Here is a 25,295-nt window from a genome sequence, read left to right on the forward strand (position 1 = left end):
GATTGCAATATGATTGTAGAGAAAACTACCGGATAGACCAAAATCACCAAAATAGCAGACCAATCGCAAACCAATCGAATGCCGTTGGAATACGATTGGTCTTATATTAGTAGCAGAATGCTCGATATGGTTAAAACTACTATTGCAATCATATTACAATTCGATTTCTATTCAATTTTGACATTACCTATTAACTTAGGAGAATCGGGCCCCTGGATGTAGCTGAGTCCCAGTGTCTTTTTTGACCGTTGTTTTTTAAACCATGTCTCTTTATTAGTCGACTTTTAAAAAAATTTTAGAATTGGTTTGTTTAAAATCGGATGTATCAATATTGTTCAGCCGCACGCGACATCATATTTAAGCTGCTTGCCGCGGCCAGTCCGTGGATGGGTTACCGTTTTTTTAACATTCCTCGTTGATTGTTTTTTTTTCGAAGTCAATTGTAGGTATTTATATTGTAATTAGACTTTTTATTTATTTATTATGTTATTGATGAAAATAAATATATGGCACACTTGATATAATAATAGGTGGAATAGTGTAATACCTACCTAGCTAAATGTCACCTTTGAACATCTGCAAAAACAAAACGTAGTACAGGTGTTTTGCTAGACTGTGAATAATTAAGTACCTAGTTAAACCTGTTACTAGCTTAGTAGCTACATTACCTACTTACTTACTTAACTAAACAAATAGGTATTATAGGTAAAGCTAAAGAATTTCTTTGGAACTTTGCTTGAACACGTTAACGTCAGAAACTACGGAACCGATTAAAAAAACCGGCCAAGTGCGAGTCGGACTCGCGCACGAAGGGTTCCGTACCATTATTTAAAATGAGCAAAAAATCACGTTTGTTGTGTCATGGGAGCCCCCAAAATATTTATTTTATTCTAGTGTTTTAATTCTAGTTCAGTATTTGTTGTTATAGCGGCAACAGAAATATCACGGTTCAATAGATACAGCCTGGTGACAGACGGGCGGACGGACGGACGGACAGAGGAGCGAAAACAATAGGGTCTCGTTTTACCCTTAGGGTACGGAACCATAAAAAAATGTTTAAGAAATGTTAGATAACCCGTTAATGAAGAAGGGCTATAGGCTACCTACTTTTTATCCGGATGCGCGGATTAGTTCTAGACTTCCAGTAGGTAGGTATCTAGCGTGGTCACTCAATCAGTCGTTTATTACTTCACTTTGTACATAATTTTACTTTGAAAATTTATTTCTTTGTGTTCACTTTGTGATGTTTCATCTTCATTCAAGGATTCACAAAGAGTCTGTCTACAGCCGAGCGCACGAGTCATAATTTAACACAATCCAGACGTAAGTAATTTACACTGGCCTCATTCAATTATCACACATACCATACTTACTTACGAACTTAGCAAACTGTATCTTTACCCTCATACAAGACTATTTCAAAGAAAAAATTGCGGATTGCCACATTCGCTTCAATCGTAATTGAGTCATGATTGGATCTCAGTCGAATGTGAATCGTATGTCGCTTAAGTAAAATAGGGATAATCGCAGAGTGTAGGTAACAATTCGCGTTCGCGCTAAACCTGTAATTGACTGACATAAAACGTAGAATGCTACAAAAAAAGAGAAAAAATATCGCCAAATAACTTTGTAATTCTGAAGTTGGCCATTTGACTCCATGTGCATTTTTTCATATTGTCGGGACGCTCTATTTATCTGAAGTTGGCTTCAAGTGGACTTTACGATACCTAAAAAAACGGAATGATCATAAAAAAGCCTCTGTGTCATTGTAAATTGATTATGACTGTGTAATTCTATGGCGTAACTCTAACTATCAACTTACCCATAATGTAGTCTTAGCTCAGATAAATGATAACCTTGGTTTGATTAGCTCGTTTCCTATTCGCGGTTTTTCCGTAGGTATAGGGCATGTAAGTAGGCTATCCATTTTATCTACATACCTCCGAGCTTTGAATATTTAGCAATTTTATTTTTAGGATATTAGTTATGATAGGATGAAATATTAACTATTTAGAAAAGTTATCCTTTCAGTAATCACTACATAGTATAAAATAAAGTCGCTTTTTCTGTCCCTATGTCCCTTTGTACGCTTAAATTTTTAAAACTACGCAACCGATTTTCATGCGGTTTTTTTAAATATATGGAGTGATTTAAGAGGAAGGTTTATATGTATAATAACATACATTTAATAATAGGGAAATACTGTTATCCCGTGCGAAGCCGGAGCGGGTCGCTAGCGATGGTCGCTAGTCGGAATATAAAAAATCGGTAAAAAAACTTTTAAGTTAAACGGTTTTATCTTATGTGCACTGAAAACTAGAAAATAAAAAAATAGTTACTTACCTGTCAACCTACGTAGGTGGTCCCGGTCATATTAAACTAAAATAAAAACGTGGGGCCCATTAACTATTGCTGTAGTACTTTCTTCTAGAGGTATAATAGGTGTGGATTGCATCGACTTACTATAATCGTAACTGGAGATTTTGACAATCAATAATCAGCCGTAGCGGCTTCACCAGCGAACGCCGAGCTCATGATCTACCAAAGTATAAAGATATGCTTTGCCATAGGTAGGATTTCACAGGGGCCCCACGTTTTTATTTTAGTTTAATATGACCGGGACCACCTACGTAGGTTGACAGGTAAGTAACTATTTTTTTATTTTCTAGTTTTCAGTGCACATAAGATAAAACCGTTTAACTTAAAAGTTTTTTTACCGATTTTTTATTTTCTAGTTTTTAGTATTTAATGAAAATGCGTACCGAATATTCCTCATTCTATCTAATTCATTTAGTGTATCATTATTACACGGTCTCTTACCTGACAATTTATTACAATCTAATTCCTCAATACATAGCCCTTCCAGATACTTTTTTTTTTAACAACCCCAAAAATCATCACATGACCTCTCCTGCTGTGGGTCAGCAGCGGTGAGGGAGTGTCAGACTCTTGACTAGAAACCGTTTTGTTCCGTCGTAGGCCTTTTATGTACCAGGGCCGCGGTAACTCTTTCGAACAATCTCGCAGCCCAGGCAGGCCTTGGCCCTGTTGGGCCCCGCTGGAGTTACTGACAGTTTTCTACTTGTGAAGCCCTTTCATTTGATACCCGTATTGGTGGGATTGATAAAAAATTGTTATCAGCCATTTGGTAGCGGCGGCCATCTTAGATTTCAATTTTGCATAGTAAATTGTATTCTACTAGTTGAGACCTTTCATTTGATACCCATGTTGATGAGATTGATAAAACCTACGTTATCCGCCATTTTATAGCGGCCGCCATCTTGGATTTAATTTTTTATAGTATATTGTATTCTGTTTGTTGAGCCCTTTCATTTGATACCCATATTGATGGGATTGATAAAACCTACGTTATCCGCCATCTTAGATTTCAATTTTGCATAGTAAATTGTATTCTACTTGTTGAGACCTTTCATTTGATACCCATGTTGATGGGATTTATAAAACTTAAGTTATCCGCCATTTTGTAGAGGCCGCCATCTTGGATTTTAATTTTATATAGTACATTGTATTCTACTGGTTGAGAACTTTCATTTGATACCCATATTGATGGGATTGATAAAACCTACGTTATCCGCCATTTTGTAGCGGCCGCCATCTTGGATTTCATTTTTTATAGTAAATTGTATTCTACTTGTTGAGTCCTTTCATTTGATACCCATGTTGATGGGATTTATAAAACCTAAGTTATCCGCCATTTTGTAGAGGCCGCCATCTTGGATTTTAATTTTATATAGTACATTGTATTCTACTGGTTGAGAACTTTCATTTGATACCATATTGATGGGATTGATAAAACCTACGTTATCCGCCATTTTGTAGCGGCCGCCATCTTGGATTTCAATTTTTTATAGTATATTGTATTCTGCTTGTTGAGCCCTTTCATTTGATACCCATATTGATGGGATTGCTAAAATCTACGCTATCCGCCATTTTGTGCCGGCGGCCATATTGGATTTACAATGTTATTGATATTACTATATTGTATTGTCATCGGAATTAAAGGTGTATACAAAATTTCAGATTAATCGGTTGACAGGAAGAGGGTGAAATTTGAATTACTAAATTTGACCCAAGAATGAATAAATAAAACAAACGGGGTAAGCTAAATAAAACCGTTTATTACATACACTCGAAAAACATTACCCTCCTTCTTTGGCAGTCGGGTAAAAAAAATAAAAACATATCAATAATTCAGATGCCGTTTACACAGATAGCGTTAGTAACGTTAGGTGCCGTAGGCGCGTTTATATTGTAGAAATGTGCACAAACGTAAGTTATCGATGGTACACAATGTTGTGTGTAACTAGTCCGCTTAGCTTTTGATTTATTTAATTATAAGTGCCATATGCTACTATAAAGTATTGGAATATAAATTAAATAAATGCAATATGCGTAGCGATCTTCATAAAAATCTAGTGTCACTAGCTCTCACCTCACGACATGTCAAAGTTGTCAAAGGGCCGTCAAGCAGCACGATTGATTTGTTTTCTACATCTCGTTATCGGTATTTCAGCAATTACGTGGTCTCGAATGCAGTTTTAATGTTTATGTTTATCCCTATCTCGGAATTAAAACATGTTCCTTAAAATATAACCGTGCATTTTAATTATAGCGAATCTCATTTTGTGTTTGTGTGCGGCGCAGTGTTTCTTCGGTAGTTGTACTCCCGGTGTTCTTAAATTAAAATATTTCAAAATAGTTCCAAGGTGAGTAAAAATTTTTGTATACAAAATAAGTTTGTTTTAAAAATACAGATAAAAGTGATATTTTTTTTTGGTAAGTTAGTGAATACATTTTAATATTTGATTGTTAAAGTTTTTTCCTTAGCTAGTGAGCTAATTTGTTTTGATTTGCAAAAATCTATGCCATTTTTTCTCAACTTTATTAAAATTAATAGCTAATACTGTCGTTATATTTCTGCAGTAAAATTAAAAGTAAATTCCCAACGAAAGTAAGTACACTTGAGAAGGATCCTTCATAGTTGCATATTTTATTTTACCTTTCAAAATGAAAAACACTATAAATAAAAAGTCCATTAAAAGTCACTTATGTCACAAAATCTCTCAATACCCAACCTATCTACTATTCTATGCCTATGATCGGAATAGACTGATCGCCAAGCAGGAAAAATAACTCAGATTTTAACTCATTTAACATATAATCTTTCCTTAAGTTGAAATTAAAAGTAAAAACTGCTGACATTGAATGTCTTCAGCAATTGTTATGGATAGTCAGAAGTCAGTAAGTCCTCCTAGCTCCTTGTAAAACACTGCTACTCAGCTGCATCCGGTTAGACTGGAAGCCAAGCCCAACATAATGGCTAAAAGCTAAGCAGATGATTATTTCTTTATTTATTTTACTAGAATTACCAACAGGAGTCAACACAAATACATTATATCATTACATAGTTTAGGTCAAGTGTGCACTCCCAATCACAGGGGACCACATCATTTACAATGTTACATACGACTAAAACTTAAAAAAAAACTAAACAGTAATTATAAAATATAAAAAATAGAATGAAGTAAAAACTAAACTTAGCATTAGTAATACACCCTGTTAAAATATTAGCTCTCATGTACACAAACATCAGGCGTGCAAATGTATGGTTCTAAGTATTGTTGTTTATAATTGATTTGTGTTCTCATTCAAAGATGAACATTTTACAAAATAGGTTTACATATTTCTTAGCTGGAAAGTACTGTAAACTACTGTTTTTTCTTAAAGTGTCTATGGAGTTTCTTGCCAGTTCTTCTCCATGAGATCCACTCTTTGGAGCCGTGCAACTGGTTTGACGTCTCAAAAGAGCTCTCATAGGCCTATTTGACATAAAAAAAGATTTTGACTTAGTAAATGAGAGTTTAGAAATATGATAAAATTGTGTTGTCTGTAACCTTATTTGGCATTTTCACATAGTTATGCAATAAATGAATCTTTATCTAGTATCCTCCTTGCAGTTCAAAGTTCAAGTTTCATTAACCCATTCATAGGAAAAAATTACCTTGAAAATCAAACTTCAATGAGATATTTGCAATTGATATTACTAAATATCTTTATTGTGAACATAATCTTTGATGGTATAATAAGATTTTTTAATTTAGGTTCTTTTAAAAGTATTTTTTTTTATTATCTGCTTGTATGTTGCTAATTATTTAACAATAGAAAATCAAATAAACAGCTATTACCAAAATAGCACAGCTTAATGGCCTTTTTCAGGATAATTATTTGACTTCGCCATATTCTACTGTAAGACTTGAAAATTAAGTCAAATATTAACATTAATTTATCTATGTTTAAAACATATGGTTGGAAACGCTATTGCAAAATGCAGAGCATTGTGAATTTATCACAGTTAATTTCTTATCTATAAGCATTTAAAGCGAATGTATACAATTACATTATCAATATGAGTATTGCATGAATTTTCATGTGTGTAATATCATCCCTTTGTATAATCATAAAATGCATGTATTTGTATGCTTCAATGCAAGACATAGATGAGCTAATATATGTACTTTGAACCACCTTCTTAAACCTATGTTTACAAAAAGATTTCATTTAAATTTTCCCATCATCTGCCTAGTCTTTTCCCAACTATGGTCGGCTTCCAGTCTAACCTGATACAGCTGAGTACAAGTGTTTTATAAGGAGTGATTGCCTATCTGACCTCCTCAACCCAGTTACACGGGCAACCCAATATCCCTTGATAAGACTGGTTTTCAGACTTACTGGCTTCCGACTACCCATGACAACTTCCGAAGAATCGTCATGTGTGTTCTAGTCTAAAGTATATTCTATTAAAGAGTGTCCATGGAGTTTCTTGCCGGCTCTTCTTCATGAGACCAACTTTTTGGAACTGTGCAACTAGTGCGACGTTTCATAGGAGCCTGCAAAGGTCTATTTGAAATAAAAACATTTGACTTTGACTATACATATATTTGATTTTGAATTTTTGCCAGCGGTTTCACCCGTATCCCGTGGGAATAGGGCATGCAGTTCCGGTAAAATAAAAATTACCGGTAAAAATTCGGTAATTAAAATATTTTTACCGGTAAACCGGTAAAACGGTAATTTTTGTTTTTTTTTTTTTTAATGTGATATTATATCAATAAGATTGGGTAGTCTAAAAGCAAAAAATAATTAAAAATACAAGGTATAAGGTGGTAAACATTTTTTGTGACGTGGACCGTAAAAAAAAACATGTCAGTTCCATCCGTACGCGATGTCTTCGACAAAATGCAAGAGAAACGGCTGCCATGGTTCGGCCATGTAAAAAGGAGACCACCTGAATACATCGCCAATGTTGTGTACTAAATCTCAATATACCCGGTCAAAGGCGCGGAGGCAGGCCGAAACGGTGGTGGTTGAGTGACTTGAAAATCTACGAACTCGAAGAGGAAGATGTCCTGGATAGAGCGAAGTGGAAGAAGAAGATACGGAAAGCGGACCCCGTCACAAGACGGGATAAACGCTAAGAATTACCGTGAAAAAAAAATCATTTTTTTCATTGAAGTGAAAGCCCTTTTTTATGGTAAATCGTAGGCATTTTATGGACCAGGGTCGCGGTAACTCTTTCGAACAATCCCGCAGCCCCGGCAGGCTTTGGCCCTGCGCGTGGAACAACTCGGGCCGCCGACACGGGTCTGTTGTCTACGCAGACGGAGGAACGATGAGCCACCCGAACTCATCGCCCTCAGATCGACGCCTCCGGTGGCCGGGAGTCGTCTCTCGACACTCGGCGCCCGTGGTGTCTTCCTGGTCCACTACAGCGGTTGGGATGAGAGGTGCGAACTCGCAGGCGCTCCACCGTCTCCTTCTCGAGCTGACTGAGAGAGACTGAGAATGACTGGAATGAATGTTTCGCAGAAGGAGGCGACGCACATAGGGGTATTTTGCATTTCTAGCCGGGCGAAACTAGAAAAACAAACTTCAACAGAAAAGAAAAATTTAATGCTTGTTAGAAAGCCAGGTAACTACTGAACAAAATCCGACCATTTTCAGGCTCCTACTCCCGCGCCATCCAGCCACAAACCTCTCGGAACTTGATCATTGTGACATGCACTCGCGTCAGTTTCTGGCTACATTAAAAACGTACCGTGTTTGAAACCTCAGAACTTTTTTATTGTGAGCTATTTAACCAAAACTACTATGGATTATCATAATACAGGTAAGAACAGTTTTATTTGTTAGGATTTAATAATGTTTATGTGTATTTTTTTAGGTTCAAAATCAATTCTTAAAGTTCAAAATGTTTTAACCGTTTTTTAATGAATATTGTACTTTCCACAGTGAATATAGTTATCTTCCGAGTGCTTCCGGCTAATGATTTCTGTTGTAACGTATTACAAACATTGTCAGATGATAGATATTACACACATTAGGTGCTACTTTTTGCTACTTTTGACAGAACTTAGACGTTACTGCTGGTGTAAACTAAAAACAATTAACCATTATTTTCAAGCAAATTGTTAAATGTTTTCTTTTTAACACGCTTATTTATTGTTTTAGGCATACCAGGGAGCTCTAACTACAAACATTTAAGTAGAGAATACCTGTTCAATATGATTTTTATCTAATTAGTTAGTCAATAAAACCTTCTCCAAATCATGAATATTACTTTATTTTATCATCGTATCAGCCCATAATACTCACTTTAGGATTAAGGCCTTTTCAATGGTTTTCTGTAAATATTAGTAAGTCCTATCTACTTTACAGCAGAAAAACCCGCACTAATAGTTTCGCCCGGCTAAAAATGCAAAATACCCCTATGTGCGACGGCTTCCCATTCCCTCTCGCTCCGGACCATGGCTTGAACCAGGGCCGGACGTGAAAGGTCGCCGCTGCCTATTGGCTAGACGACGACACCGCGGTACCCTTCCCAGGCAGTGCACACCTAGACTGTGTGCTCCACCGTGTCCTCAGAGCTGTCCGCATGGTAGTGAAGTAAAAGCCCTTGCTCAATAAGGTCATAGAGTAGGTAAAATAAGAATAAGCTACATTTTTACCTAAAAGGAACTGACAGCTATGAGGAAATTCAAATTAACCGAATGAATAAAATTTGTTTAGATATTATAAATTAAGATGAGAATAAAGATTTGTATCTAACCTAGAGATAGTTAAGGAGCCACATAAGTTTATTTTTCTAAAAAACAGCATCTTTAACACTCTTACAATATGTAATGTATGCAATATTACATTATGTTCAGGCTACATAATGAAGATTTGACGTTAAATGAACAATTGCTATATATTATCACAAAAACGTAAAAACCGGTAAATTACCGGTTACATATAATTTTTACCGGTAAATTAAAAATCGCGAAAATGGGCGGTTTTACCGGTAAAACCGAAACCGGTAAACCGGTATTGCATGCCCTACGTGGGAACCTCTGCACGAACCCAGATAAAAAGTAGCCTATAACCTTCCTCGATAAATTTGCTATGGAACACTAAAATTGCTTTAACAAATCATGTATTTCTGAATGCTATGCAACTGATAATAGCTCGTTGCATCAACATGTGACTAATTTACAGCCAAGTAAAGAATTCGTTCTATAGTTTTTATGCTAAATTATATAAGACTAGCCATTTTCCCACATTTTCACTAACTACTGCCTGTAATGGGTGAAACCACGGGTAAACGGCTAGTATGATAATGATGATAAACTGTACCAATATTTGTTTTATTTAATTAAGACTTTTTATCGTTACCTATACGTTATACGTTATATATATATAAATGAAACCCGCTTTCCGTTGTCACGACATAACATGAAAAGGACTTGACCGATTTGGCTGAAAATTAGAGGGGAGGTAAGCTTTTGTTACCATCCGGTTACGGGACGCGGGTGAAACCGCGGGCGAAAGCTAGTACGTTATAATTAAACATAATAGGGAAGGAAACTTTATGTGAGAAACCACGGGAAGTAGGAAGATTTTAAATAAAATTGTTGGATATGGGTGCAGATGAGACAAAAAAAAACACATGTATCCTGAACGACTGTTATATTTCGAATGTAAGAACGTACGATTAAAGTGAACATTGAATGATTGAATGTTTGACGAATGATTGAAGTAGGTATGCTTTATATAATCTTGGATATTTGTAAAGGAGGTATTATACGTACATCATGCGTATATTCCAACAGCCCCCCTCAAATGTACAAGCATTTTATACAATCATAAGTCAAAAATCGTTTATTCAAACTTGGCTGCAAAACAGCACCTTTTGAACGTCAGGAATTTATAAAAGACAGTCCCCAAAAACGCCCACCTTTCACCACTTCATATGTGTATTTACTGGGAAGAAGAAGTGGCGCAACAAACTCCCCAGCAACACATGTCTGTCTGTAGGTTAGAAGAACCTTAAACATTGTTTGATATATAAAGTATACAATACAATTTGTACATTGCAGTATAGGACAATATGCAATATTTACATACACTTTATACAGTCATAAATAGTACCTGCTGCATATCAAATTACAATAACTTTGATCAACAGCTTAGATTATAAACATAATAGCATTCTAAATAAAATCATTGAACTGAAATTATTCAAAAATTTACATTAAGTTCAACTTAATTCTATATAAAAACTTTGCATCATAAGTCAAAGTCAAAACATTTACTTCATTTAGACCATAACAAGCACTTATGAAAGTCAAAAACATAAATAAGTTTGATTCTAGTTGCTCATTCCAACAGTAGCTTCCTATGGAGAAGAAGAGGCAAGTAACTCCATGGTTACTTTTTTTTTTAAATACATAGTATGGTATTACAGTTTATATGTATTGATACATACAATAACAGCATGCGAAGGTCATGTAGAATCACAAACAAAAACATATGAGAATTAAATTACCATTAAAATGCTTCATGCTTCAAATTTTCATGTTTCACGAAAATGCATGAGTCAAATACCATTTATAAGAATAATTATTAAACATGATATGAATCTTTTAATGTACTTTGTAACTTATCTTGTAATAAGTATAAACATTCACATATTTTACATTAATTCATACTTTTATATGTACATATTTTGTCACCAGACAAATAGTCAAAGGAAAAATACAATTTTACTAGCTGGTAAAATTTTAATTTGGTTATTAATTAGATATTGTTATGTCCTATGGAGCAGGACCGCCACATTTCTAAGCATTTTTTATCTTGAACTTAATGTTCTAATTAATAATATGCTTTCTTACAAATTCTGGCTTTTGTATATGAGTTTTAAACCTCATTCAGTTCCAGACTGTTGCCTGGTTGTCTGGTATTTTGTTATTACATTTACTTATTTATTTACATATACAACCTTACATCTACCCTTACAGGACGTGCCTAATGCGGCAGATGGGTTCTTATTAATTCTAAACTAAACTAAAAACACATAAATAACACATAAAAACTTAACTAAATTCGTCACAATATCGTTTGTGATTTGTAAGATTATTAGCGATGCTAATACAACTGTTATTAACTTCATATATCATCATTGGCTGTTTTATCAGAATAGAACTATGTTATAATGATTTTATCCAAATAGCTTCTCTTATAGCTTCAGTTTCTGTTGAGGAACCGGCGACTATTTTGTTTCCGTGTATTCCACGAAATTATAGAATTATCAAACACTTTAAATATGTGATCTGTTGTACTTTTGCGGTCAATAACGTAGCCTCAACCAATCAGAATCTGGATACCCTGCCATCAGTTGTTTGTAATCACATTTCACATAGGTCAGCTTTAATTTAAGAGTTCCTTTTATGTATTTCAAAAGATGTTTTAACCATTTCCATAACTTCATTAATTTTACTTTGATACTGACTTATAATACCTATAGCAGCACAAATATCTGGTCATGTACTAAGCATTGCATGCGCATTGCGTACATAAGGCACTTCCATATAGATATCTTCCTTGAGAATGCCTTTCAAAACGGCGGTTTTTACATCCATACGATGGGCATGTAAATCAAACTGATTTGCAAGAGTTAAAATAAATATAAAAATAAATTGGAAAGATTATATTTGAGCTACTGGAGTGAACGTTTCGTTATAATCTTGTAAGTAGTGTTGAGTGACACCACGAGCTACTAATCGGGCTTTTTACCGTGTAGGTTCACAAAACTCGTTATTTTTAATTGTACTTACATACCCATTTCGAACTTTTTATGTTAATATTTTTAGGTCTTGCTATGAGAGTCCAAGTATTATGATTAGACTCTTTTTCACTTTCTGTGGTTTTCAACATATACTAGAATCATCCCTATTAAAAATGTCACCATAAGTGCATGGTAGTGATTGAACAGTTGTGAGCGATAAGCAAAAATGGGTCATCAATCCTTTTATAATCTATTGGGGTACTTTGAAAATTATTTGTATTACGTCTCAGTTTGCTAGATGAAGGTCCAGCTTCTGAGCTATTATCAGGGCAATGATTATGTTTGTGTTTGTTGCCTATTAACTTTGCCGATTTATCGTCGTTATCGTGCTTGTTAATTTAGGCGGGAATTTGAACAGGTATTATAGAAATACAACTCATCAAATCATCATCATCATTGGCCACAGAGCATCTTGGACAGATGATTGTGGCAGTGCTTGTCTACGCGGTTATTAGTGCCGCAAGCACTTTCTTTCATCAAATCAACATCCCTCGCAATAGGGAATTGGTTATTTTCTGTATTAGGTAAATAGTTTGTAACCATTTTGGTCGTAACCAACTAATATGGCTTTAAATGACTTTTCGTCAAATTTCGAGGCTTTAGTTTTATCATGAACATGTTGAACCGAATCATCATCATTATTTTAAATGTCTTGAATGACTTATTTTCGGTTTCGTATTTTCGGTATTGATTGTGTCATGTTTCGTATGGTGTTTTATTATTGGCGAGCGCTTTTGTGGGTAGTCTATTTGTTAAATATGTATATTATATAATATAGCTTCATCCCAGAATATTTTATATAATTTCGCACTTGTAACCAATGGTCGAGCCATTTCGGTTAACGTACGATTCATACGCTCCTCGACACCATTTTGTTGTGGCTATTCGATACTGTTAAACAGTACCTAAGTTATTCCTTACAAACACAATAATAATCTTTAAATTCATTAGAAAGATATTCTCGCCCACTATCGCAATATAAATTAGTTTACTTTATGGTTAAATAAATTTTCACTTTTAGCAACAAAATCTTGAAAACATGTCAGCACTTCTGACTTAGCGTAGGTACATCAAATATATAACAGTGTGATATTGCACTGTAATGTATAAAATTGTCTATAAACGTAGCAAAATAGTTCTTATCATCTACAGTACATGGTTTTTACCAAATATGCAAGGTTCACATAATTCATCAGAATTATCAAATAAAAACATTATTTTCATCAACTCCATATTTGAACATTTGATTTTTCTGTTTATTTAAGTGAGTACTATGCCGTATTATTTATACTCTTTTACACAGTCTTGGTGATTCTCTTCAACAAAATTTAAATTACTCAGAGAATTATTACTGTTTAAAAGTAATACTAAAAAAAACATTAGTGATTGATGTTCTCACCTGTCATAAAACATTTATTATTTTTACCATAAATGTTAAAAAAAAATTACCGACATACCAGTCTTTTGGCATATTATAACGTACCTCCGGTGAATATAAAACGTCATCAATTGATCCTTGAATTTATGTTGTTACCTCGATTTACCCTTTACCAAACTCCAGGATTGAAACTCCTTTCCTAGCAACACCGATCTTCAATGGTGTGGATAATTCGACGTACGAGGTTAAAACCTTTTTACATTGTCAATCTTTTAATTTTTTTTTTTCAATATGATATATGTCATCATGATCTGTCACACCAGAATCTAAAAGAAAATAAACAGTATTATTTTCTACATAATTAGCAGACAATTTACATTATGAAATCATAAAAATGAAACCGTCCTGGTCATTGTTGCAGTATTCAATGTTATTGGCAGACTTTTGAAGTTCACCCATTGATTATTTTGCTGCAGTCCCTTTAAGTAACGGCAGTCCTTTTTGAAATTATTCCGACGTCCGCAATGATCACAATACATTTTTTTTTTGATATTATATGCATTGAATTTCCGGGTTGATAATTATTTTTATTCTTCTTCTTTCGTGTCGATGACATGTCTTATAGTGAGACTACACTTTGTCAGCCCAATATGCCGCCACAGCGAGAGCACTAATTATTTTTATTTTGAGTGTGGGTCTCATGTGGGTCTCATTATTATTATACAATTCATGATCGAGTCGTAGTCTAGTAGTAGGCGTAGTCTTCACAGAAACCATATTGAGTTGCTCATCACCTAGCAACGCAGAAATAACACCGTCATAAGATGTGATATTTTGTTCATTTTTAATGCAATTTTAATTTACACTCTTTCACTGAATTTAAAAATTTTGTTGTATTACTTTTAACTACAGAAAACGGCCTGGGCCCATAACCTGTTGGATATGGGTGCAGATGAGACAAAGAAAAACACATGTATCCTGAACGACTGTTATATTTCGAATGTAAGAACGTACGATTAAAGTGAACATTGAATGATTGAATGTTTGACGAATGATTGAAGTAGGTATGCTTTATATAATCTTGGATATTTGTAAAGGAGGTATTATACGTACATCATGCGTATATTCCAACAAAAATAAATGCCAATTAAGTACCTACCTACTATAAATTATTTGACCGCACACTGACCTTCTGACTTCCATAAAGGAAAATGAATTTAATTAAGTTTATTTTTTGTGACTATTATAGCAAATCAAACTTAAAATCCCTATTAGTAACGGTTGCCAACAGGTCAACGTATCCGAATCTGTCAAAGGAGATCATTCAAGTGTCGAACATTTTGTAGATGCCAGAAGAAAAAAATAGTAGATTCTTATAGAGAATAATGCCCTGAAGATTTTTTACTATTACAAGAATTGTCTACAATTAACCCCCAAGCTGCTATTTGACTTTGAAAATACCAAAAACTCCCACAATGTTTGGTGCATTACATTACGGCCATTAACTGGAGAAGCCAGCCGCTGCCTAAAACCCATCATGGGGAAACCAGGGCCGCGATAATCCTTTCGAAGAATCCCGCAGCCTCGATAGGCCTTGACCCCGTAAAAATATCGTAGGATTCTTGTCGAGGATGCCTTGAAGATTTTTTACTATTATAAGGAACGTCTTCGGTTAACCCTCAGACTGCTATTTGAGTTTAAAGTGTGAGAACCGTGAATAAAAAATCTATACTTGAATGTTACGGCAAATAACGTCCACAGTATTTTTAACTAATCGAACCTCTACCATATACCCCCCCCCCCCCCCTCCTGCTACACCGAGGAGACTTACTGATTTAAACCCATCATCTTTCTTCTGATAATGTACCAGGGCCGCGGTAAGTCTTGCGAACAATCTCGCAGCCCTGGCAGGTTCTGACCCTGGTGGGTCCCACTCTCACGAGGGGGGACGCTGTGTCTCGGGGGGGGGGGGGGTGTCGTCTTGGCGGTGTCTCTTGACATCTCTTGCCTATCTGTCGGATAGGTCCGTCACATACCCCGGTCGCAACGGGGAATGGAACCGGCGGGAGATGTCGTGCGGTGTTTCGCAGGGATCGGTTCTGGGGCCGCTCCTGTGGAACATCGGCTACGACTGGGTGCTGCGCGCCGACCTCCGTAGCGGCGTCAGCGTGGTGTACTACGCTGACGACACGCTGGTACTGGCACAAGGGAGGTCGCACCAGGAGGCGGCCGACCGACCGACCGGCTCACATACCGCATGACGCAGGTCCTCACCGGACACGGTTGTTTCGGGAGGTACCTGCATCGAATCGGTCGTGAGGAGGCGCCCGGGTGTCACCACTGTGCGGATAGCCCCGAGGACACGGTGGACCACATAGTCCAGGAGTGCCCTGCGTAGGAAGGGCACCGCCGGGTCCTCGTAGAGGCTTTAGGCGGCGGCGACCTCTCGCGTCCGGCCCTGGTTCAGGCCATGGTCCGGGGCGAGAGGGAATGGAATGCCGTCGCCTCCTTCTGCGAAGCGGTCATGCTCGAGAAGGAGGGGGCGAAACGCCAGAGAGTTCGCACCTCTCATTCCGACCACCACGCCAGGTAGACACCACGGGCGCCGGGTGTCGCGAGATGACTTCCGGCCACCGTAGGCGTGGGTCTGTGGGCGGTGAGTTCGGGTGGCTCATCGTCCCTCTGCTTAGACGACAGACCCGTGTCGACGGCGCGCGTTGTTCCACGCGCTCCTCAAAGAGATGTCAGCAACCCCAGCGGGGCCCAGTAGGGCCAAGGCCTGCCGGGGCTGCGGGTTGTTCGAAAGAGATGCCGCGGCCCTGGCACATAAAAGGCCTACGACGGAACACGACGGTTTTTAGTCAGTAAGAGTCTGACATTCCCTCGCCGCTGCTAACCCACAGCGGGAGGGGTCATTTGATGATTCTTGACGTCGTTAAAAAAAAAGGCATCCCATTCCCCCTCGCCCCTATAGAATTTCGAGTGGCTCAGCGTCCCTCCGTCTCTCTCTTGGAGACAACAGGTATCGGCGGCGTGCATTGTTCATGCCCCCCTCAGAGAGTGAGCAAACCCCAGGTGGCCAAAACCTGCCGGGGATGCGAGATTGTTCGAAGGAGTTACCGCGGCTCTGGTACATTATCAGAAGGAACATGATGGGTTTAAATCAGTAAGTCTCCTCGGTGTAGCAGGAGGGGGGGTATATGGTAGAGGTTCGATTAGTTAAAAAAATACTGTGGACGTTATTTGCCGTAACATTCAAGTATAGATTTTTTATTCACGGTTCTCACACTTTAAACTCAAATAGCAGTCTGAGGGTTAACCGAAGACGTTCCTTATAATTGTAAAAAATCTTCAAGGCATCCTCGACAAGAATCCTACGATATTTTTGCGGGGACAAGGCCTATTGTAGCTGCGGGATTCTTCGAAAGGATTATCGGTTTCCCTATGATGGGTTTTAGTCAGTAAGAGTCAGACTTTCCGATAACGAGAGGGGGGTCATTTGATGACTTCCCAGGTCGGGCAGGAGTCGTTTGAAGGCAGCGGCTGGCTTCTCCAGTTAATGGCCGTAATGTAATGCACCAAACATTGTGGGATTTTTTGGTATTTTCAAAGTCAAATAGCAGCCTGGGGGTTAATTGTAGATAATTCTTGTAATAGTAAAAAATCTTCAGGGCATTATTCTCTACAAGAATCCACTATTTTTTTCTTCTGGCCGGCACTTTCAGTTTTGGGTACGAAATGAATGTTGTCCTTTTGCCAATCGAACATTAGCCTTCCAGTATTGTGATAAGGTCGAAAATCTATTGAAAACATTTGACAGATTGAGGAAGGTTGATGTGCTGTCTGGACATGTATCTTGTATTCATTAATTCTTTTGTTTGAATTAAGATTTATTTATTTATTTTATTTAATAGTTTATGTACACACACAGAAGAACACGGACAAGAAGAAAAAATAGAACACATAGTACATAGGCACAGCTTATTTCATAAGAAATCTTTTCCAGCAGACCCGTTATGGGAGAGTTAGAATAAGAAAAGATGCAGATAGAGTGTGTAAAAAAGAAAAGAAGCTATAGCTGTCTATCCTTCTATCTATACTAATATAGCTGGTCCCCGCGGTTTTAACCGCGTTCAGCGGGAACAACTTCCAGTATCCGGATAAAATATGTATAGCCTTTGCTACTAACGGATATTCTAGTTTACCAACTTTGAAATAATTTTGCACATTGGTTCAGTTTTAGAACTAGGGTACAAAAAAAATTTTCCCTCTTTACCTCAGCTAAGTAATGGGCTATCTAGCACTGAAATAATTTTTCAAATCGGACCATTAGCGCCTGGGATTAGCCCGTTCAAGCAAACGAACAAACTCTTCAGCTTTATAATATTAGTATAGATTACAATAGAGGCCAAATAAAATGGACCTATAAAATAGACTGTTTACCATAATTTACGGGACACCCTGAAGAATAATACCTTTCTGTTTTCACAGCTAAACAAAGCTGAAGAGGAGGGACAGGCAGTGCCTACCATCCAGCCTGAAAACCGCATTGTCCTGGCGCGAATATCAGAAGGAGAATTCTTACAGAGTTACAGTAAGTATTTACTACAATCAGGGTCCGTTCAGACAGACCGGCTCGGAGAGCATCGGCGCGTATTTTTCTTTTCACACAGACCGAATCGGCTTCGATCGGCTGAAAGAGCATGCAATCGGAGCCAAACGTCTGCTAGACCGAGAAAAAGTACGCGATCGGAACCGGTCGGCTCCTCTTATTATTTCACACCGAGCGCCTTCGAGTATTCTTAATGACTAAAGCAGTGCACATGCAAAAATAAACCTTACTACAAATACTAAGTACTCCATTTTCAACGTATTGAGAATTTGCTCTCCTCTCCGAGCCGGTCTATCTGAACGGACCCTTACTGTCATTGAACTGTCAGAAGCCAGTAAGTCTGACACCAGCGTCACCAAGGAGTATCGGGTTGCCCGGGTAACTGGGTTGAGGAAGACAGATAGGCAGTCGCTCCTTGTAAAACACCATTTTTGGGAAAAGGCTCGGAAGATGAAGATGATGATAATTTACTGCACTTACTAGGTTTCCTATATGTATGATAGGTGTTTCCCACGGTTTTACCCCCATCTCTAAAGAACCAAATACCAAGAAGTAAGTACTGCCCTCCATCTGTCTCTGGGCCAAATTTCATCCACATCGGTTTAGCTGTTTGTCCGTATAAGGGTCAATTCCCACTGAAAGAGCAGCGGCCGTAAATGCAAGGGATTGAGCACGAGCGCGGCGGGCCGCGCGGCGCCGCGCTGGGCCGCGCCGCGCCGCGCTCTTACATTGTCCGTGCTCTTACGGCCGCTGCCGGCCGCTGCTCTTTCAGTGGGAATTGACCCTAAGTAACATACATACGTTAAAATTATAACGTGATCAAGGTTTGATTTATTCACATTACATTGCTATTTTTGTAAAAACCTAAATAGGTCATTATTTTACATGTTTCTCCTTTTTATTTTATATGTATAGGTAATCATGAAAACTTATTCGAGGCTGTTCGAGTTAATCAGGGAAGTACCTAATAGGGATGTCTTATCATTTTAGGTGTATAAATAAAAAATAAGCGTTCACATTACTGACAGATAATGGTACGGTAGACTGCACATCAGTGGTAACTGTCATGCACCTTAACTCAATAGTAATAAGTACGATTTTTCTATAAAACTGTTACCATTGACCTCAAGTTGACTCTACCTACTGATCATCATCATCATGAGTAATTAATACAGCAGTACAATTCTGTTTAGAACGCAAAAATATTATAACATACTCCAGTTAAGTGAAGCAAATATAGAGTCCATAAAAAATAGATTGAACCCTACGAAGAAATTAGGTCGGCATGTCCACAAAGTATGACTTTGATAGGTACAGTTTGTAGTACTCATGTGCTACTGAGAAATTCAGGACTTCATAGAGGTTTCACCGACAGTTGTCGCAGGGATCAAGCTGTCTTTTATGAAGTAGTTACTTTATATAAAACATCTAGAAAGTCTTGAGAGTTCTTCTAACCTACAGACAGACATGTGTTGCTGGGGAGTTTGTTGCACCACTTCTTCCCAGCGAAAACACATAGGAAGTGGTGAAGGGTGGGCGTTTCGGGGTTATCTTTTGTAAATTGCTGTGTTGCAGCTTGCAGCCAAGTTTTAATAAATTATTTTGAGTTTTGACTTGGGAAATTTTATCAAAATAAAAATGCTTTTTAATTCGGACAAACTACATTTGCTGGTGGAGTCTGAACCTAAAATATATGTTTTGCGATACTTTTACACAGACATTCAGGCTTTTAGTGTTCTTTTGTTGAAAAAATAATAAAGATTTTTGTTAAACAAAACAGGTTTAAAATGGTAAGTACCATCTGCACATCATTGAATAAGTTATTGACAAGTAATTTCAAGACCATCTTTTTTTACAATAATTAAAAAAAAAAAACTTATTATACTTCGGCCGTTCAGAGAATGCGTTCCTGACACCTATCAGTTAGTCACGACTAGTGATGGGCACAACATAACACTGAGTTCGTTACCGTTCCTTCAAAATGAACCGCCGCATTATTTTAAGATTATTTTCGTTTTAAATTGGCGGAATCATTTGTTTTATATTTTAGTTATTTAAGTGGAAACCAAAAAAAGGTAATATTCATATAATAAAATTGTTTTATTTATTCTTTGTTACAAGTACATTGAATTGAATGTGCGAACAGAATATTAATCAGACTCCGATTTGCTTGAGGAGGTGGTGTCTTCATCATCATCTTCGCCTACATGTATAATTATATTATTATCAATAACAGAATCAATCCTGATATCTCGGTCTAACAAAAGCCGGGTAATCAAATAAAAACAGATCGAAAACACTTGAAAAACGTGGTCTATGCGCACGAAACGACAACGGACGACTGTTTTAGCGTCACAAAATGGCGGCCCATAACGCCATTTGGGGTTACCATTTTTAATCTAAGTATAAAAATGCGGTTTGGTCATAGTTTTATTTTTATATTTCATAAACGTTATAATTAAGTCTTATAGTCCATTATTTTCCAATTCTTAAAAAGAAAATCAAAACGTATTATTTTATATTATAACTGTATAAGAACAGATTACGATACTTGCCTGTTATTTTTAGCACAGCACTACAAAATATAAACCGCTGACATAACCTTGTAATAGCGCAGTATAGATTTAGAAAAATATTGTTTACCAAGTTATTTGACACTCAGTTTGGCACAAAATTATAACATTCATTGATTATTGATATAATAATGTTGTTTTAATGCTCCTCAATTGTTAAAACGGTAAACAACCAGCAAAAATATTTTTATCGTAACTGCAACGCCATTGCAAAGTTACGTCGTCAGTTCAATCGCGACGTGTCAGGAACGCATTCTCTGAATGGCCGAATTATAAGAAGTCATTAATTACAGTTTTGACTGCATAATATACGAAATCAACTTACACAATTGGTACCATGTAGGTACCACTTTTAACTGGTACTTCTGTTTTCTGATTTATATTATAATATTATCGTTAACATGTCAAATATTGCATTTATCAGTAAGTATGTTGCACTGCCCATTAGCATATGTTTTATAATAATGAGATAGTGAAGTTATGCACGACCATATTGTCACTGAATAAATAGATACAGTATTGTACATTAATATAAAAATATGTAGTAGGTATATCTAATCACAAGAGAAAGATTATGATTTTGTAAATACATACAATGTGATTTTTTTTTCAGTATTTGACAATCTAATATTACTTCTGTTTACCTTTTTTGTTTTTAAATCAATCATGATGTTATGGACCATGTGATTAATTCGGGCATTATTTATAATGCCCGAGCATTATGAATAATGTCTAGTTTTATCGGGCCAAGTGATTAATAACTATCTTAACTTCATTATTTATCACATTGCACGGGCATTATTATATTGCTACATGACAGTTGGGCAATTTGATAAAAAAGCTATATTTTACGCGGTGATATTTTCATTTGACTTGGAGAAGATGTGAACTTTAGTTTATTTTGTTTTGTAATAATAAATAATTTCTATAAAACAAATATATGTTGTAAAATTTTTGTTTTTCAATTACACTTTATGTTACATTTAAATATGACTTTCCTTAACTTTTAAATGCAAAACTAGTAAATTTTTAAGGCAGAAGTCCTCCATAATTAATCCAAATCATGAGGCTGATTATTTAAGTGGTTTGATATTTTCATCATCTCAGCCATAGACGTCCACTGCTGAACATAGGCCTCCCCCTTAGATCTCCACAGATACCTGTTGGAGGCGACCTGCATCCAGCGTCTTCCGACGACCTTTATCAGGTCGTCTGTCCACCTTGTAGGTAGACGTCCTACGCTGCGTTAGTCTAGCTTGTTAGTCTGTGGTCTCAAATCCAGCACTTTACGACCCCATCGGCCATCTGCTCTGCGAGCAATATGGCCTGCCCATTGCCACTTCAACTTACTTTAATCCGGTGGGCTATATCGGTAACTTTAGTTCGTCTTCTGATCTCCTCATTTCGGATTCGATCACATAGAGAAATACCGAGCATAGCCCTCTCCCTAGCTCGTTGAGCGACTTTGAGCTTTGAGATGAGGCCGATAGTGAGAGACCACGTTTCGGTGCCGTAAGTCATCACTGGTAACACACCCTAGTAATAATTGGACTACTTGTCCTAGCATAGCGTTTGATACTTAGTTTATTTTAAATTAAATGGCAATAACAATAAAAATGTTTGTATTAAAATTAAATATGTTTGTATTACTTTGCCCAAAAGGTCACGGGCAATATGTATAGTGCCCGGTCAATTTGATTATTTGAATAATTATTATCAAATGGCACTCTCATAATGGGCATTTTTCATAATGACCGGGCATTATGTATACTGCCCAATTTATCACTTGGTCCATAACAATGATACCAGTTCGAGTTACCGCGGCCCCGGTGCATAAAAAGCCCACGACGGAAGACGACGGTTTTTAGTCAGTAAGAGTCTGACACTCCCTCACCGCTGCTAACTCACAGTGGGAGGGGTCATTTGATGATTTTTGACGTCGTTAAAAAAAGTTCTTAAGTCTTTTTCCTAACCTGTTCCAAAGTGATTTGTTGTTTTTCGCTTCCATTCTTCTCTTATTCGTATCGTCTTTCAGGTATCAGGTATCATCATCCTCTTATCCTTATTCCAAGTTTATTTGAGGTCGGCGTAGCATGTTTTCTTCTTCCATATTCTTCTATCTGCCATCTTTATCTTCTAACGGCCAGTTTTTTCATCAAAAGTTAAAGTTAAAGTAATGTCTAAAGTTAAAGTAACGGTCAAATTCGTTTTTTCAAGGCTAAAGTGACAGCAAAATTCATAGAAAAATTGAATTTAACCGTTACTTTAACTTTAGTCATTACTTTGACTTTTACTTTGGCTTTAACTTTTGATGAAGAAACTGGCTGTATGTAAATGTTATCATCGTATATCCCATGCGCATACCACGAAAAATGCTGACCTGTATTTTTTTATATTTTTAGGGTTCGGTACCCAGTGGGTAAAACGGGACCCTATTGTTTTCGCTCCTCTGTCCGTCCGTCCGTCTGTCACCAGGCTGTATCTCATGAACCGTAATAGTTGTATATAATTATAATTACAGTTAGAGAGTTGAAATTTTCACAGATGATGTATTTCTGTTGCCAATATAGCAACAAATGCTGAAAACTGAAATAAAATAAATATTTTGGGGGCTCCCATACAACAAACTTTTGATTTTTTGCTCATTTTCTAAACAATGGTACAGGAACCCTTCGTGCGCGATTCCGACTGGCACTTGGCCGGTTTTTTTATAACACACAATGATCGTATATAGCAAAACCAAGTACTTATAAAGCCTTTGTTTACTATTTTATTTTTATTTTATTATGTTAGGGAAAAACAAACAACTGTACATTGTTTCTTATATCTAGGTTTACAATAAAATTAGGTTAACGTGCAGTCAACGACGTTTCCACATATTACAGTCGGATTAGGACATGCATACAAGTATGGATGAACAAACTTTATACTAATTTATACCAGTTGCCTTCCAGTTACCATGTGGTAAATACTTATTTACGTAAATATATTATAATGGAATATAATATGTTTTGTTTACGAGTAAAAGCCATTACAGCCAGTGACGATGTCGATAGTAAAACGGTATTTATTATTTATTGCAATATACAGGTTGATACCGTATTTTGATAAACTGTAGGTTCTGGCATTTTATCGTACCTACGACCTACAGTTTATCGTGCCCTCCGAAACAGTCATTGGTATCCCATACTTAAAAAGTAAGTACATACAAACTTAGAAAAGTTGCATTGGTACTTGCCTGACCTGGAATCTAACCCACACTCATACTTGAGAGGTTGGTTCTTTACCCACTAAGGTAATAGTTATCGATGAATAAAAATGTAATATTTAACGTGTAATATGTGTATGTGTATGTAATATTTGATATCATATTTGTAAAACAACATCCTGTATTTAAAGCCGGTATGCCACGACACAGTGTGTTTATAAAGTTAGTTTTATTCTATAAGTTTCTTAAAATGCTATGTCGGCAAGTTTTACTATTGTTTTGCTGGAAGGTAATATTTTTTTTCATAACAATGATGGCGTCCAATGCCGATTTCGTTCACGGTGGCTGTTCTCATGTTAGATCAGCCAGCTGCACAGGCCATATTATAGTGCACAAGCATTTGCGCAGACACAAGTGCACTCACTATTCCTTCACTCTCATAACCCGATGGAACTTCAATTGTCAAATCAAAATCTAAAACTTTTTTAAAATGGCGTTATTTTTACTTTTTTTTTCTTTTTTTTTTCAGATGTCGGTGATGGTAAAAAGATGGTACCGCTCACGCAGAAGTCAGTTCATTATATTTACAATAACTTTACTCTGCATTATATACTATTTAAGTTTAAACGCCAGTTTGCAAAGAGAACCCGATCTGGACTTAACTAGGCGGTAAGTTTAACTTAAACTTTTTATAAAAAACTACTTTTTTGTAACAAAAAACAGTATCTTGTACGATTGATTTTACCCAAATATAGGAAAGTTGGGAAGCAATCATAATGCATCAATTTATTTTTAGTAATTATATAAGCGTAGAAAATGCATAGTTTCAGTTAGACGATATATTTTTTATATGCCTTTGCTTTGCAATAATCGATTTTTATGACCTTGTAGTTAGTATTGATTTGAAAATTATCTGCTATTGAAGTAGAGGCTAGACTAATGCATTATTAATCCGTAGTCCTTACTGATATTATAAATGGGCATGTTACTCTGTATGTCGTTCTTTCACCCGAAACAACTGAACACATTGTGTGATCTGTGTACCACAACACAGATAATTTTGAGCCTGAGAAATGACAATTATGCAGTTTTTTACCCGGTTGCGCGACAGGGCTATAACAGTCATTATTTTTATATGTCAGCGTAAATTAGACAAAGCATATTTTTAAGACATCAAATAAAAATATTCTCTTTTTTTATACTCGCTTTCTTCAACTTATTGGTTGAAAAACAATACATTTTACCTACAATTATTTTATGTCAATAATTATAGTCTGTTTTTTAATCTCGTAGACTAAATTGACACTTACAAAAAAATAAAACCGACTCCCAAAAACACT

At 36.6% G+C, this 25,295-nt stretch overlaps 1 protein-coding gene across 2 annotated transcripts in view; it reads left to right on the forward strand.

The window, feature by feature from the left end:
- Positions 1–4,458: 4,458 nt before the first annotated feature.
- LOC124642997 overlaps positions 4,459–25,295 on the forward strand; it is a 66,049-nt gene continuing 45,212 nt past the window's right edge. For both annotated transcript variants that reach the window (XM_047181828.1, XM_047181829.1), the window contains exons 1-3: positions 4,459–4,727; positions 18,054–18,156; positions 24,485–24,624. In XM_047181828.1, coding sequence (XP_047037784.1) covers positions 24,485–24,624 — 140 coding nt within the window. In that variant the 5' untranslated portion in view covers positions 4,459–4,727; positions 18,054–18,156. The remainder of the gene's footprint in view (positions 4,728–18,053; positions 18,157–24,484; positions 24,625–25,295) is intronic.

Source organism: Helicoverpa zea, chromosome 26, assembly GCF_022581195.2.
Source record: "Helicoverpa zea isolate HzStark_Cry1AcR chromosome 26, ilHelZeax1.1, whole genome shotgun sequence".
In the NCBI taxonomy this organism is placed as follows: domain Eukaryota; kingdom Metazoa; phylum Arthropoda; class Insecta; order Lepidoptera; family Noctuidae; genus Helicoverpa; species Helicoverpa zea.